The sequence below is a fragment of the Misgurnus anguillicaudatus genome, chromosome 17 (assembly GCF_027580225.2).
Source record: "Misgurnus anguillicaudatus chromosome 17, ASM2758022v2, whole genome shotgun sequence".
NCBI classification, from domain to species: domain Eukaryota; kingdom Metazoa; phylum Chordata; class Actinopteri; order Cypriniformes; family Cobitidae; genus Misgurnus; species Misgurnus anguillicaudatus.
Window position 1 is genome coordinate 15,566,512 of NC_073353.2, and position 16,834 is coordinate 15,583,345.

General features: G+C 38.9%; 2 protein-coding genes and 1 long non-coding RNA gene across 4 annotated transcripts in view; 2 read left to right on the plus strand and 1 right to left on the minus strand.

Moving 5' to 3' along the window:
- Window positions 1-16,834, minus strand: part of LOC141350249 (uncharacterized) — a 144,732-nt gene that overhangs the window by 88,124 nt on the left and 39,774 nt on the right. The window lies entirely within an intron of this gene.
- fzd7a (frizzled class receptor 7a) lies at window positions 6,880-9,674 on the plus strand. The gene has a single exon (XM_055216243.2). It carries the CDS (start codon window positions 7,382-7,384, stop codon window positions 9,041-9,043), a length of 1,662 nt encoding a protein of 553 aa, XP_055072218.2. The 5' UTR covers window positions 6,880-7,381; the 3' UTR covers window positions 9,044-9,674.
- Window positions 11,851-16,834, plus strand: part of kiaa2012 (KIAA2012 ortholog) — a 46,886-nt gene continuing 41,902 nt past the window's right edge. For both annotated transcript variants that reach the window (XM_073855040.1, XM_073855041.1), the window contains exons 1-3: window positions 11,851-12,009; window positions 12,293-12,410; window positions 12,515-12,784. In XM_073855040.1, the coding sequence (XP_073711141.1) occupies window positions 12,309-12,410; window positions 12,515-12,784 (372 nt within the window). In that variant the 5' untranslated portion in view covers window positions 11,851-12,009; window positions 12,293-12,308. The remainder of the gene's footprint in view (window positions 12,010-12,292; window positions 12,411-12,514; window positions 12,785-16,834) is intronic.

The following is a 16,834-nucleotide window of genomic DNA, read 5'->3' on the forward strand; positions in this document are numbered from 1 at the left end:
CTACTAAACTAAACTTCTGTCAAACCGTTTTCAACGTTCAGGCCAGGCTTTGTCAAGCCAACATAAAGTTTGTCAACAAACTTTTCTATCTAGTTATTATTATTCTTCTTTTTCTTCTGAGACTAAAATTTCTGCGGCTAACTCGTCCGACAGCTTTCAAGCTACATCCACGAAATTTTCCACGGACATTCTGACTGGTCTAAAGAAGTGTGCTATATCTTTTTGACGGGATCCGACTTACAGAATTCCTAAAACGGGACATAAAACTTCCGAAAAGTCCCATTTACTTAACATTGCGACAAACTTTGACAGGTCATAGCTCCGAGTGAGAAATTTGTAGAAACTTGTGGCTTACCATATTTAAGGAGGCTGACAGGCACTGTGAGAACATACCTCACATTGGGGTGTAAGTTTCACCCCTGGGGTGTAGGAGGCCCCCAAAATTCCCCATTGACTTATAACGGGGCAGGAAACACGCCCATATAAGGGAATAAAAACGTTCCAGATGGAATATCTTCGCTTTACAGTGTCATAGAGACATGGGGGTGGGCTCATTTTACTCAGGCATCCAATCAGTCTCTCTGGATCATCCCATAGCATTTAAGCCACGCCCCTAGCAACCATTTTTGGGCACCCTAGCAACATCTCCCATAGACTGCCATTATAAAATGCCCAGATGGATATCTTTGCAGCACAGTGTCACAGAGACATGGGGGTGGGCTCATTTTACTCAGGCATCCAATCAGTCTCTAAGGATTCTTATTGAGCTATTAAGCCACGCCCCTAGCAACCAAATATGAGCACCCTAGCAACATAATAAACAAAGCCTTATATCTCTGGATCCGAACATCATAGAGACATGGGGGTTGGGTCTTTTGGTCATGTTAGCTTCATGCTAGCTTCAAGCTAAGTCATACTAGCTTCATGCTAGTTTCATGCTAGCTTTATGCTAATTTCATAATAAATCTTGCTAACTTCATGCTTATTCATGTTAGCATCATGCTAGCTTCATGCTAATTCATGTTAGCATCATGCTAGCTTAATGCTAATTCATATTAGCATCATGCTAGCTTAATGCTAATTCATATTAGCATCATGCTAGCTTAATGCTAATTCATATTAGCATCATGCTAGCTTCATGCTAATTCATGTTAACATCATGCTAGCTTCATGCTAATTCATGTTAGCATCATGCTAGCTTCATGCTAATTCATGTTAGCATCATGCTAGCTTCATGCTAATTCATGTTAGCATCATGCTAGCTTCATGTTAATTCATGTTAGCATCATGCTAGCTTCATGCTAATTCATGTTAGCATCATGCTAGCTTCATGCTAATTCATGTTAGCATCATGCTAATTCATGTTAGCATCATGCTAACTTCATGCTAATTCATGTTAGCATCATGCTAGCTTCATGCTAATTCATGTTAGCATCATGCTAGCTTCATGCTAATTCATGTTAGCATCATGCTAGCTTCATGCTAATTCATGTTAGCATCATGCTAGCTTCATGCTAATTCATGTTAGCATCATGCTAGCTTCATGCTAATTCATGTTAGCATCATGCTAGCTTCATGCTAATTCATGTTAGCATCATGCCGGCTTCATGATAATTCATGTTAGCATCATGCTAGCTTCATGCTAATTCATGTTAGCATCATGCTAGCTTCATGCTAACTTCATGCTAATTCATGTTAGCATCATGCTAGCTTCATGCTAATTCATGTTAGCATCATGCTAGCTTCATGCTAATTCATGTTAGCATCATGCTAGCTTCATGCTAATTCATGTTAGCATCATGCTAGCTTCATGCTAACTTCATGCTAATTCATGTTAGCATCATGCTAGCTTCATGCTAATCATGCTAACTTGATGCTGGCTTCATGCTAATCACGTTAGCTTCATGCTAGCTTCATACATAAACATACTAACAGCCAGATAGCCTACTAAACTAAACTTCTGTCAAACCGTTTTTAACGTTCAGGCCAGGCTTTGTCAAGCCAACATAAAGTTTGTCAACAAACTTTTCTATCTAGTTATTCTTCTTCTTCTGAGACTAAATTTCTGCAGCTAACTCGTCCTACAGCTTTCAAGCTACATTCACGAAATTTTCCACGGACATTCTGACTGGTCTGAAGAAGTGTGCTATGACTTTTTGAAGGGATCCGACTTACAGAATTCCTAAAACGGGACATAAAACTTCCGAAAGTCCCATTGACTTAACATTGGACAAACTTTGACGGGTTCTAGCTGCGAGCGAGAATTTTGTAGAAACTTGTGGGTTACCACATTTGAAGAGGCTGGCAGGCACTGTGAGAACATACCTCACATTGGGGTGTAAGTTTCACCCCTGGGGTGTAAGAGGCCCCCAAAATTCCCCATTGACTTATAACGGGGCAGGAAACACGCCCATATAAGGGAATAAAAACGTTCCAGATGGAATATCTTCGATTTACAGTGTCATAGAGACATAAGGGTGGGCTCATTTTACTCAGGCATCCAATCAGTCTCTCAGGATCGTCCCATAGCTATTAAGCCACGCCCCTAGCAACCGATTCTGGGCACCCTAGTAACATATCCCATAGACTGCCATTATAAAATGCCCAGATGGATATCTTTGCAGCACAGTGTCACAGAGACATGGGGGTGGGCTCATTTTACTCAGGCATACAATCAGTCTCTAAGGATTCTTATTGAGGTATTAAGCCACGCCCCTAGCAACCAAATATGAGCACCCTAGCAACATAATAAATAAAGCCTTATATCTCTGGATCTGAACATCATAGAGACATGGGGGTTGGGTCTTTTGGTCATGTTAGCTTCATGCTAACTTCATGCTAAGTCATACTAGCTTCATGCTAGTTTCATGCTAGCTTTATGCTAATTTCATAATAAATCTTGCTAACTTCATGCTTATTCATGTTAGCATCATGCTAGCTTCATGCTAATTCATGTTAGCATCATGCTAGCTTCATGCTAATTCATGTTAGCATCATGCTAGCTTCATGCTAATTCATGTTAGCATCATGCTAGCTTCATGCTAATTCATGTTAGCATCATGCTAGCTTCATGCTAATTCATGTTAGCATCATGCTAGCTTCATGCTAATTCATGTTAGCATCATGCTAGCTTCATGCTAATTCATGTTAGCATCATGCTAGCTTCATGCTAATTCATGTTAGCATCATGCTAGCTTCATGTTAATTCATGTTAGCATCATGCTAGCTTCATGCTAATTCATGTTAGCATCATGCTAGCATCATGCTAGCTTCATGCTAATTCATGTAAGCATCATGCTAGCTTCATGCTAATTCATGTTAGCATCATGCTAGCTTCATGCTAATTCATGTTAGCATCATGCTAGCTTCATGCTAATTCATGTTAGCATCATGCTAGCTTCATGCTAATTCATGTTAGCATCATGCTAGCTTCATGCTAATTCATGTTAGCTTCATGCTAATTCATGTTAGCATCATGCTAGCTTCATGCTAATTCATGTTAGCATCATGCTAGCTTCATGCTAATTCATGTTAGCATCATGCTAGCTTCATGCTAACTTCATGCTAATTCATGTTAGCATCATGCTAGCTTCATGCTAATTCATGTTAGCATCATGCTAGCTTCATGCTAATCATGCTTACTTGATGCTAGCTTCATGCTAATCATGTTAGCTTCATGCTAGCTTCATGCTAATTCATCTTAGCATCATGCTAGCTTCATGCTATTTCATGTTAGCATCATGCTAGCTTCATGCTAATCATGCTAACTTGATGCTAGCTTCATGCTAATCATGTTAGCTTCATGCTAATCATGTTAGCTTCATGCTAGCTTCAGGCTAATCATGCTAGCTTCATGTTAAATCAGGCTAGCTTCATACTTAAACATACTAACAGCCAGATAGCCTACTAAACTAAACTTCTGTCAAACCGTTTTAAACGTTCAGGCCAGGCTTTGTCAAGCCAACATAAAGTTTGTCAACAAACTTTTCTATCTAGTTATTCTTCTTCTTCTTCTTCTTCTGAGACTAAAATTTCTGCGGCTAACTCGTCCGACAGCTTTCAAGCTACATCCACGAAATTTTCCACGGACATTCTGACTGGTCTAAAGAAGTGTGCTATATCTTTTTGACGGGATCCGACTTACAGAATTCCTAAAACGGGATATAAAACTTCCGAAAAGTCCCATTTACTTAACATTGCGACAAACTTTGACAGGTCATAGCTCCGAGTGAGAAGTTTGTAGAAACTTGTGGCTTACCATATTTAAGGAGGCTGACAGGCACTGTGAGAACATACCTCACATTGGGGTGTAAGTTTCACCCCTGGGGTGTAGGAGGCCCCCAAAATTCCCCATTGACTTATAACGGGGCAGGAAACACGCCCATATAAGGGAATAAAAACGTTCCAGATGGAATATCTTCGCTTTACAGTGTCATAGAGACATGGGGGTGGGCTCATTTTACTCAGGCATCCAATCAGTCTCTCTGGATCATCCCATAGCAATTAAGCCACGCCCCTAGCAACCATTTTTGGGCACCCTAGCAACATCTCCCATAGACTGCCATTATAAAATGCCCAGATGGATATCTTTGCAGCACAGTGTCACAGAGACATGGGGGTGGGCTCATTTTACTCAGGCATCCAATCAGTCTCTAAAGATTCTTATTGAGCTATTAAGCCACGCCCCTAGCAACCAAATATGAGCACCCTAGCAACATAATAAACAAAGCCTTATATCTCTGGATCCGAACATCATTGAGACATGGGGGTTGGGTCTTTTGGTCATGTTAGCTTCATGCTAGCTTCAAGCTAAGTCATACTAGCTTCATGCTAGTTTCATGCTAGCTTTATGCTAATTTCATAATAAATCTTGCTAACTTCATGCTTATTCATGTTAGCATCATGCTAGCTTCATGCTAATTCATGTTAGCATCATGCTAGCTTCATGCTAATTCATGTTAGCATCATGCTAGCTTAATGCTAATTCATATTAGCATCATGCTAGCTTAATGCTAATTCATATTAGCATCATGCTAGCTTCATGCTAATTCATATTAGCATCATGTTAGCTTCATGCTAATTCATGTTAGCATCATGCTAGCTTCATGTTAATTCATGTTAGCATCATGCTAGCTTCATGCTAATTCATGTTAGCATCATGCTAGCTTCATGTTAATTCATGTTAGCATCATGCTAGCTTCATGTTAATTCATGTTAGCATCATGCTAGCTTCATGCTAATTCATGTTAGCATCATGCTAACTTCATGCTAATTCATGTTAGCTTCATGCTAGCTTCATGCTAATTCATGTTAGCATCATGCTAGCTTCATGCTAATTCATGTTAGCATCATGCTAGCTTCATGCTAACTTCATGCTAATTCATGTTAGCATCATGCTAGCTTCATGCTAATTCATGTTAGCATCATGCTAGCTTCATGCTAACTTCATGCTAATTCATGTTAGCATCATGCTAGCTTCATGTTAGCTTCATGCTAATTCATGTTAGCATCATGCTAGCTTCATGCTAATTCATGTTAGCATCATGCTAGCTTCATGCTAATTCATGTTAGCATCATGCTAGCTTCATGCTAATTCATGTTAACATCATGCTAATTCATGTTAGCATCATGCTAGCTTCATGCTAATTCATGTTAGCATCATGCTAGCTTCATGTTAATTCATGTTAGCATCATGCTAGCTTCATGCTAATTCATGTTAGCATCATGCTAGCTTCATGCTAATTCATGTTAGCATCATGCTAGCTTCATGCTAATTCATGTTAGCATCATGCTAGCTTCATGCTAATCATGCTAACTTGATGTTAGCTTCATGCTAATCATGTTAGCTTCATGCTAGCTTCATGCTAATTCATGTTAGCAACATGCTAGCTTCATGTTATTTCATGTTAGCATCATGCTAGCTTCATGCTAATCATGCTAACTTGATGCTAGCTTCATGCTAATCATGTTAGCTTCATGCTAGCTTCATGCTAATTCATGTTAGCATCATGCTCGCTTCATGCTAATCATGCTAACTTGATGCTAGCTTCATGCTAATCATGTTAGCTTCATGCTCGCTTCATGCTAATTCATGTTAGCATCATGCTAGCTTCATGCTAATCATGTTAGCTTCATGCTAGCTTCAGGCTAATCATGCTAGCTTTATGTTAAATCAGGCTAGCTTCATACTTAAACATACTAACAGCCAGATAGCCTACTAAACTAAACTTCTGTCAAACCGTTTTTAACGTTCAGGCCAGGCTTTGTCAAGCCAACATAAAGTTTGTCAACAAACTTTTCTATCTAGTTAAAATTAAAATTGTCAAAATGTTTACTTTCTGGCTATTACAGTATCCATGCATAAATAGTGGGCGTGTGGCGGGTTTTTGGGTGTATAATTTCGCCATATTGATTTACCATGGATTATGTGTGACTATACCAAGAAAACGTATTAAATTATAAATAATCAAAAGGATTTTTTATTTACAAATGTACAAATCTGTATACACATATGTTAAAGCATGACTATTTACTATTCATATAAATATCAATACAAACTTTTTCCAAACTGTAACAAATGTATGACCCAATATTACTAAAGTAACGTGTAAGGTCTGCAACGTTTTGCATGCCAAATGCATTTCTGCACTTCTAGAAATCTGGCAATGTTTTTTGTTTTTCATTTTGCCATATATAGAAGGAAAGTTTTTGATAACTGAGACCCTCCGCAATTACACCCACTGACCAATCCGATGCAGGAAGCAAAAGAAAACAAATTCTGTGATTGGTCTAAAACGTATTGGTTTCAAGGCGCCCCGCAACGCATGGCAGTGAAACTGAATGAGGGGTGTGTAGAAACCGACTACACATTATTGTATGTGAGCCTCGGTTGCGCTCAAACGCTCCAGTCAGTGAGAAGCGCGTCTACACAGCGGTCAGAAGACGAGCAAAGAAAGCGCACTCTGCTATAGAAATCAAACTTATGTTATCGAGTACTTTGTAAAATCCTCTTTGTAAATTCATTTAATCTATAGCTATACACGCGGGATTTGGTGGACACCGAAGCCTGACTGAAAACTTTGAGTAACGGTGAGGAGATTCTCTCGCTACGCTGAGGAAAAAAACGATGATCTTGTGGATTTAGTTTGGATGTTTCTGTGACTCTGAGTTTTCGTGCATTTTTACCCACTTTTCAGGGTTTTCCTAAAAAAATCTGCTTATTTGCCTAAAATGGTTGATTTCGGACTTGAAGTGTCTCGGTGCTGACGAACAGGAGTAGAAACGAGAAGCTTTTGGTCGTTTAATCACATTAGAAGTTTTCGAAGCAGTCGCAACCCCCTTTCTTTTTGGGTGCATCGAGTAAACGACGGCTTTTCTCAAAATGCAGCGCTACTGTGGGATTATCAAACATTTTCTTTTGTTTCTCTGCTTGGCTATGCAACCGACCTGCGGTCAGTATCATGGTGAAAAGGGGATCTCCATTCCCGAGCACGGCTTCTGTCAGCCCATCTCTATACCTCTCTGTACGGACATCGCCTACAATCAAACCATCATGCCTAACCTGTTGGGTCACACCAACCAGGAGGACGCCGGACTGGAGGTGCACCAGTTTTACCCCCTCGTCAAAGTTCAGTGCTCAATGGACCTGAAGTTCTTCCTCTGCTCCATGTACGCGCCGGTGTGCACGGTGCTCGAGCAAGCCATCCCGCCGTGTCGCTCCCTATGCGAGCGCGCGCGACAAGGCTGCGAGGCCCTCATGAACAAGTTTGGCTTTCAGTGGCCCGAGAGACTCCGCTGCGAGAACTTCCCCGTCCACGGCGCGGGAGAGATATGCGTGGGTCAGAACACGTCCGACGCCGGAAGCCCGACATCGGACCCGACGCCCTACGTTCCCGAACTGATTACATTACAGCCGAAAGTGGAAAGACCCAGCCAACAATTCACATGTCCGCTGCAACTGAAAGTACCCACTTATCTGAAGTACCACTTCATGGGCGAAAAAGACTGCGGTGCGCCATGTGAGCCCACTAAGCCCAACGGATTGATGTATTTTAGAGAGGAAGAGGTCAAATTCGGACGGCTCTGGGTGGGCATTTGGTCTATTTTGTGCTGTGTTAGTACACTGTTCACTGTCCTCACATACTTGGTGGATATGAGGCGGTTTCGTTACCCCGAGAGGCCCATTATATTCCTCTCCGGGTGTTATTTCATGGTGGCTGTTGCGTACGCGGCGGGTTTTTTCCTTGAAGACAAAGTCGTCTGCATTGACAAATTTAATGATGATGGTTACAAGACTGTGGCCCAGGGCACGAAGAAAGAGGGTTGCACTATACTTTTCATGATCCTGTATTTCTTCGGCATGGCGAGCTCTATTTGGTGGGTCATCTTGTCCCTTACGTGGTTCCTCTCTGCGGGAATGAAGTGGGGTCACGAAGCAATTGAAGCCAACTCTCAGTATTTCCACCTGGCTGCTTGGGCCGTGCCAGCAGTCAAAACCATAACCATTCTCGCCATGGGCCAAGTGGATGGTGATATTCTCACTGGGGTTTGCTACGTTGGCATCTACAGCGTGGACTCCCTGCGTGGTTTCGTCCTGGCGCCCCTCTTCGTCTACCTCTTCATCGGCACCTCTTTTCTACTGGCTGGCTTCGTGTCACTGTTTCGCATCAGAACCATCATGAAGCACGACGGCACCAAGACAGAGAAGCTGGAAAAGTTGATGGTGCGCATCGGCGTGTTCAGCGTCCTCTACACGGTTCCGGCTACTATCGTCATTGCGTGCTATTTCTACGAGCAGGCGTTTAGAGAGCAGTGGGAGAAAACCTGGCACATGCAAACGTGTAAGCGCTTTGCCGTACCTTGCCCAGTCAATAACTTCGCCCCCATGTCTCCAGACTTCACCGTCTTCATGATCAAGTACCTAATGACCATGATCGTAGGAATCACCTCCGGATTTTGGATATGGTCTGGGAAAACGCTGCAGTCCTGGCGCAGATTTTATAAAAGGCTCAGTAATAGCAACCAGGGCGAGACGACTGTATGAGATCTGTAAGGGTTTTTGTAAATCTTGCAACTTTAGTACGTCTCTCGAGTGGAGACATGATCAACGATTACAGGAAAAAGTGATTTGTTGACTGAATTATATGGACACTACAACGTGCTTAGCAATTTCCACAATGGAAACGGTCCGCCTGACCACATGAACAGTGTTATCTGTCTGTTTAACCATGGGTTTTGCTTATATTTGTGAACAAAGACTTTGTTTGTGTAATACAATATCATTTACAGATGTGATTTCTGTAGAATTAAACATTTCATACAGTGCTGAATGCCCTGTACCTGAAAGTTTGGACGTAATTTGCCTTATATATGTAACATCCCTTGTTTTACCTGAGGACTTGTATGACTTTCGCAGCGATCTGTTGACAATCATGCATACTTCATTGGCACAATTTGACCGTCGGATGCGCAGAACTGCCTAAGATGCATGTGTACAGCTGTGAATTTATGCAAGCTCCCTTTAAACGATGTAACGTGTAAATACACCTTTTCTTAAAGAATATATGTATTTATGAAAATAATCTTGCTGTTTTTTACTTGATTTTTAAAATTTGGTAAGAGACCTTTGTATCTGTACAGTTTCGCTGAATAAAATGATTAGATTTTTAATGAAATTGCCTCTTTGTAATTCAGCTGGTATGAAGATTGGCCTGATATTAAATGACTGCCATCACTAACTTTATTTTAAAGGTTTGGAACACGTGCTCTATTTTGTAAACAAGTATACAGTTTATTGGGACATAAACCATAAAATAAAAGAAGTTTATTGTGGGCCTGCAAGCAAATTGTAACCCTAAAACCTCAGGTATTTTTGACTAAAACATCAAATGTAGTTTTTAAACATATTTTAAATAAGATAAACTTTACCTTAAGTATCAAAATTTAAATGTGCGAAAATGTTTATGAGACCAAACAGATTTATTTTTAATGTTGCCTGCGATGCTACACTGCAAAAAAAAAAGACTTTCTTACTTAGTATTTTTGTTTTGTTTTTAGTACAAATTTCTAAAAATTCTTAAATAAAGATGTATTTTCTTGATGAGCAAAATGACCTAAGAAAATAAGTCTAGTTTTAGACAAAAATATATCATATTTAAGTGAATTTGTGCTTAAAACAAGCAAAAAAATCTGCCAATGAAGTGAGAAAATTTTTCTTTAATTAAGTGTTTAAGAAAAAAGTAAACTTATTTCAAGATTTTTTTTCTCACCCCACCCCATTGGCAGATATTTTTGCTTGTTTTAAGCACAAATTCCCTCAAATCTTATATTTGGGTCTAAAAACTAGACGTATTTACTTAGGTCATTTTGCTCATCAAAAAATACATTTTCATTTAAGAATTTTTGGATATTTCAACTGAAAACAAGACAAAAATACACTGTAAAAAATACTTTGCCGCCTTAAAATTTTTTCTTAAATCAACTCAGATTTACAAGTCATGTCAACAGATATGAGTTATTACAACTTACAAAATATAGTTGAGAAAAGTCAACTTAATTTAATAATTTATAACAACTCACCTGTAGTTGTAACAACTCATCTCTAGTCAAGATAAATAATAGTAAGTTGAAATGACTTGTAAATCCAAGTTGATTCAACAAAAAAATTTAAGGCAGCAAAGTATTTTTTACAGTGAAGAAAGTTTTTTTGAAGTGTATTTAGTCAACTGGTAAATTAATATCTTTAAATCAATAAATGCTTGCAGCCCATTGAAAAAAAACTTAACAAGAACAGTGCTTTGGCGCCATCCATAGGTGACTAACAAGTTGTTCGTCTGTGCACTTAAAAGATTTTTACAGGCTGCGTATTTTAATCACCTGCAAAATCGTCATTAACCAACAAATAGCAATATGTAAAAAAAAAGGTAAAAAACCAACGCTAATGTGCATACTGCATATGGAAAAATAGGTATTTCTGCACCGATTAAATGGTTGTGATTATTATAATCTTGCATCAAACTCTCTGGAGTGTTTACAGTACAAGCGGTGTATTTAATTTAATTTCCAGCTCTTATACCTGACCAAAAAGTTCAGAGGAAAGCAAATGCTCACTCATCTCAAAGGGGGTGGAGGTAGGGCAATGTTAAATACCCTAACAATTTGTCCACAAGATTTTGCCTAATAAGCCCAGCAGGTGGCCTGTCACTCTCAGCAAGTATGATCTCACAGAGTAATAAAATGATTCACAACCTAATAGATGAAGATGTGTGTTGTGGCTCAAAGGCTGTCACAGCAGGTTGCTAAACTCTATTCCACAGTAAACTGTGTAGTTCAAATGCAACCTCCTCCTGCAGGAAACATAATCAATGTATCAACTAATAGAATACGACAGCTATGTGAAATAGTTTTTGAGTATCATCAGCTGCTTCGTAACATTTTCATCTGAATTATTTAAAGGAACCAAAAAAGTCATACAGCATTATTTTACCACAAAATTACATTTTGGACATTTTTGTAGGACTTCATATAATATTTATCCACTTAATCTCTACTCTTCATAAGTTTTTTTTTGTTCATTGTTAAAGCATAAGTTTAGTTCTTCGGTCAATAATCAAAAACACTTAATGAATGTTCTGTGCTTATGACAGGAAGGGATTTAAAGGTTGTTTAGTTAAACTCACTAAAAACAAGGTTATTCACAAAAGGTATGAGCAGTCAGTCATCTTCCTTTTGTTTGTATGGGTATGGTGAGGTAGCCAAAACTGCTGGCTTGACAAGGAGGGGGTAATTTCTTGGTTGCAACCAAGGCAACACAAAAACAGTGCTGTGCTGAGAAGTTGTGTAAAGCTTAGCAACAGTAAGTCTCAGCAAACAGAGAGATTCGTAACAAGGTCTGAAATGATTTTGCGGTGGTGTAAAAGCATTGGACGGGGATGCTGAAGTACTTTCAAATGAATTTGTAATCATAGAGAAATGGTCACTCGGGAGAGGGGTGCTGGGTCAGAAACTGAGGTAGGAAGACAGAATGGTGTGTTAAATGACTATGGAAATTACTGCTGTGAATGCTCACTTTCAAAAAGTAAAAAACTGCTTACTGAATCTTTGAATCTTAGGAAAGTGGGAATAATTAAAATATATATATTATTTGTAAAATATGCACTTGGTGCTTAAATGAAGGGTCACATTCGAAGCACATTTAAATCCGATAAAGCATTTTTGTAGGGCAGATTGATACAATTTGTTGTAACAGTATCATAACTACAAGAGAATAACTTTTCTCAACATTCTTTCAAAGCAACATCAATATCACAATGAAAGATTTTGTTCTATCATTGCTGAGTCGTGGATACGGTCAAATTGTACCAGATGAAAATGGCCATGATGGAAGACTGGAGGTCTGTTTTGAACCAGAGGTAAATAATTATTAGTTTTAATTCAGTGAAATATACATTTGAATGCACTTAAACACAGTCGATGAAAACATTCAATTATTTACATGTAATTTTTTTTTCAATAGGACTACTTTAACTGGAAATCCCATCCTCCATTGCTTCGTCTTACCAGCAGTGGCCATTTTCTTGGACATGTGGAGCCGGCTCCACCAAAGACCTATAGTACAAGAAGAGGACCTCTTATTCTCTATTCCGAGGATCTTGCCTTGTCATACCAACCTGGTACGGTTAACAGGAAGAGAAAGGCTCCTAGCGGCTCAAAACATGAAGTAGATTATCATCTGCACACATTGCAGGACCTGACGGGAGCTATTCTGGCTTATGGAAAAAAGCAGGTATATTCATCTATCACGGTGAATGTTCAATAGTATAGCAGGTGCAATAGTATAACAAACCAAACGAAAGTCGCAAACAAAAGTATCATGACACATTGGGGTTCGTCTGATGAGGTTCATAGTTTTTACAAAAGATACTGAAATTAACAAGATTGAGCACTCCTGTGTTACTATGAACAGGGGACAAAGCAACACTTAGGCCCTGTTTACATGTACATGGTTATTTTGAAAAACTAAGACATTTCCCTTCGCTTGCACCCTTCGTTTACACGCAAACGGAGAACTCGCCTCTGAATCCGATTCTTTCTAAAAACTTGGGACAGTGTGGTTACAAATCTTTGGTTACACGGTTGCATGTAGACAAACGGATGTTTAGGCAACCAACGTCACAGTATGCGCCAGAGCTCGCACCTAAGCCAAAAGTGCAACCTTGTTCAAAAGAGGAACAGCAAGTGATTTGTTGCTGTTTTCGGGATTCTGATTGGCTTACGTGGGCTTGAGCTTCTCGTTATACCGCCAACTAGAGGTTTGGTATGCTCTTGACGGCATATATACACGGGTACGTGTCAATTAACACTTTTTTGAAAACTGACATGTGGGCATAAAGTTATTTTTGAAACCGGAGAGGTTGAAATGTCCGTTTATGAAAATAGTAGCTCACGTGTAAACATAGGCTGTTTCTCAATATGCGTTCTTCAGCGATCTTGCGTTCTCCTGTCCTTGCTCTACGTCATCATTAACAGTCGAAGTTCATTCCAATTCTCAAGAACGCAAGTACTGAGGACGCATAAAAATACCCGGATGTGTTCTTGATATCGAGGATGCATCGAATGCAGACTTGCACGCTGAAATCGCTTCGCGCCCCAGAAGTCATTGCGGCAAAACAATGGCGGAGGTCAGGTGACCAACAGGAAGATCGCACACATCTTAATTCTCATAAGTGCGTTCTGTGTTCTCGAGACCTTCTGAGTTTGTTCTTCCGAGGTCACCTGGCAAGTTCGATCTCTACGAGGACGCAAGTCCGTTTTTTGCGTTCTTGGAATTGAGAAACAGCCATAGTCTTAATATGGCCACTCTGGTTACAGAAGTCCCGCCTTCCAGTTAAAATATCCAATCAACAAATACTAATGATTTTGTGGAGGAGGGGCTTTATACAGAATCATGTGCACATGGTCAGTAACTGAAACCTTGAAAAAGATGTTTACAGTGCAATTTGAAAGAAACAAAAGTTATGGTACAAAAACAAAAGATATGTCAGGTTTAATTGTTGGTCAGAAATATGTTGTTTATGACATTTTAGAGATATCGGATTTTCCCTATTCAATAGATAAAACTTTAGTCTTTTGCATTGCAAACATGACCGCCTATACTGTAAAAAATTATTTGCTGCCTAAAAATTCTTTGTTCAATTAACTCAGATTTACAAGTCATTTTAACTTGCTACTATATATCTTGACAAGAGATAAGTTGCTACAACTTATAAAACGAAATTGACTTATTTCAAGTTATAGCAATTTGTCTCTAGTCAAGATAAATAATAGTAAGTTAAAATGACTTGTAAATCTGAGTTGATTGAACAAAAGATTTAAAGGTGGTGTGTGTCAATTTTAGCAGCATCTAGTGGGGAGTAGGGTTGTGCCGATAGACGATATCATCGTCCATCGTGATCGTTGACTGACATCACGATGGAGAGACACCATCGTGATGCCACGCCCCCTCCCCACTCCGCTGCGAGTCGACATACACTTACTCTCTTCTATATGGACTATAGTTAACCTAATATCTTTGCGTGAATTGCTCTATAAATTAAATAGAAAATATAACTAATGCATATATGCTATTTTAAAGAGTAACTAAACCCTTAACCAATTTTTTTTAGTTAATGATCTGTAAGAATGATGCTTTATTAGTGCTGTTCATTGATTTTAGTAAATTTTTTGACATTTGGATATAAAGTGTTTCAATACTGCAATATATGGTGTAAAAACGTCTGAGTGCTGCCCTCTTCAGGTTAAACGGTGGCTACTGCAGTTGAATTTTCCTATTGGATGTTGAGTCCAAAAAATGACTCGTGACGTAAGCAGATTCAAGCTCACCACGCCCTTGTCACGATCTCACCACACACTTGGTACGAGCTTAGTTCGTCCCCTCTATCTCCGTTGGGATCTGCCCACTTTTCTTGAATTTTTCAAATATTGCCAGTGGGCGGAGTCAGGCTCTGACCAGGGGTTTAGTTACGCTTTAAATACTGTAGTCTATGCCTGAGACGTGACGTGTGTTAGTCTGTGAAAATATCCTGTCAGGCATTTGATCTTGACTAGGGATGGGCACGGATATTCGAATATTCGAATGGCAATAATAATTCGAATTTAAAAAATGCTATTCGAATGTTTGTTTGTTTTTAATGTGCCACCAAAGGGTAACAACTTATTTAATGCTTTTTCACTTCATCTATACTGTCTTTTACAGACTTAAATGTAAAATATACATGAACATTAATTTGTATGTATTTCTGATTGTTTGGCAATGCAGATTGCAGACGAATTTAAGTTTTTCCTTTTATCTCCGGGTTTGTCCGCGCCGCGCCGTATTTGGCCACTGGCTCAGTGAGGGCTCACGTGTTATTAAACGTGCTTCTCCGCCGCCCGACTCAACACATCATGAGAGATTTGTAAGCTTTCTGTTATAAAGTCTACTTTATTTTGTTAATAAGGAGACAGACACGGAGAACGAAATGAAACGGTGCTCTTTTGAAAATGAACCGGATAACTGCACATGGCAGTTTAAAGCAAAGCACCGTCTTTGTGAAATGTTGTTAAATTAAGCTAACGTTAGTAACTTTGCACAGTCAACAATAAGGTATCGAGCCGCTTACGTTATTTGTAAAATAATGTTAAATACAGATATTCAATCTTGTTCAATCCGTCTGTTGTTTTAATCGGATAACCATCATCAGGAAGAGTTTTCTCCGCAGCACCGGCATTATTGTATCTAGTCAGAAGAACGGGCTTCCACCGAAGCAGGTGGATAAATACGGTTTTCTTTATTCACAAATACATGTCAAACTAAACTGAGAAGATATTTATATGGCGACTGAGCAGTCGGTTATGTAGATGTGTTTTTTCATTTGCTCCGGTCTCTTGGTGTTTTGAGTCTGTTTAAATGATGATAGCCTACTTTGTCAAGTCCTCAAACTTTAAACTTCGCAAGTCCTCAAACTTCGCTTAGATTTGGGGTTAGTGTATAATATTTGGTATAATATAATGTATGTAAGATCAAACAGTAATGAATTAATACTAACGACCGACTTGAAACTAAGGATTTCACTAGACTTCGCTCCGCATTAAGTTTTAACGCATTTTGTTCTGTAGGATATTTTTTAAGAAGAATTTAATATATATATATATATATATATATATATATTTTTTTTTTTTTTTACAATGTTTTCAACTTAAAAATACATACATATATATATACATACAGAATATAAGTTTAGCTTGTTGTGGATATTTCCTAATTATAAGCCTTCTGTGAAATTATGACAAAATGAAAAATACAAAACACGCATGTCTTAATTAACATAATTTAAATAAACGAATATTCGTTCTTTAAGAGCTTAAATATTCGAAAAATTAAATATTAAAAGTAATAGTAAATTACTGGTAATAGTAAGTTACTGGAAAATGCCCATCCCTAATCTTGACATTGCTAGAATCTTGTCTTTTTACATGTTGTACATTTATCTTAAAATAATTAATTTTGTACAAGAAAACAGCCCATATTAATCATTTATTAGTAGCCTATTGTAGTGTCTCGGGAGATCGTGCTCATTGTTACATTGAGGCTATACTGCACTGAAGCGGCAGATTAGGATATAAACCCAGAATTCAGCGAACGTCAAGAACAAGAAAACGGGATCAACACTCCGACCGAAACGCGGGATTTACATACACAGACCATGTTTAAATTTCGATGTGTCTGGCCCTGTTCACTTTGTCTAGTTTTAATAAGCTGCGGATTGAAGTGCTGGCTGCTCCCCGCGGTGCTGAA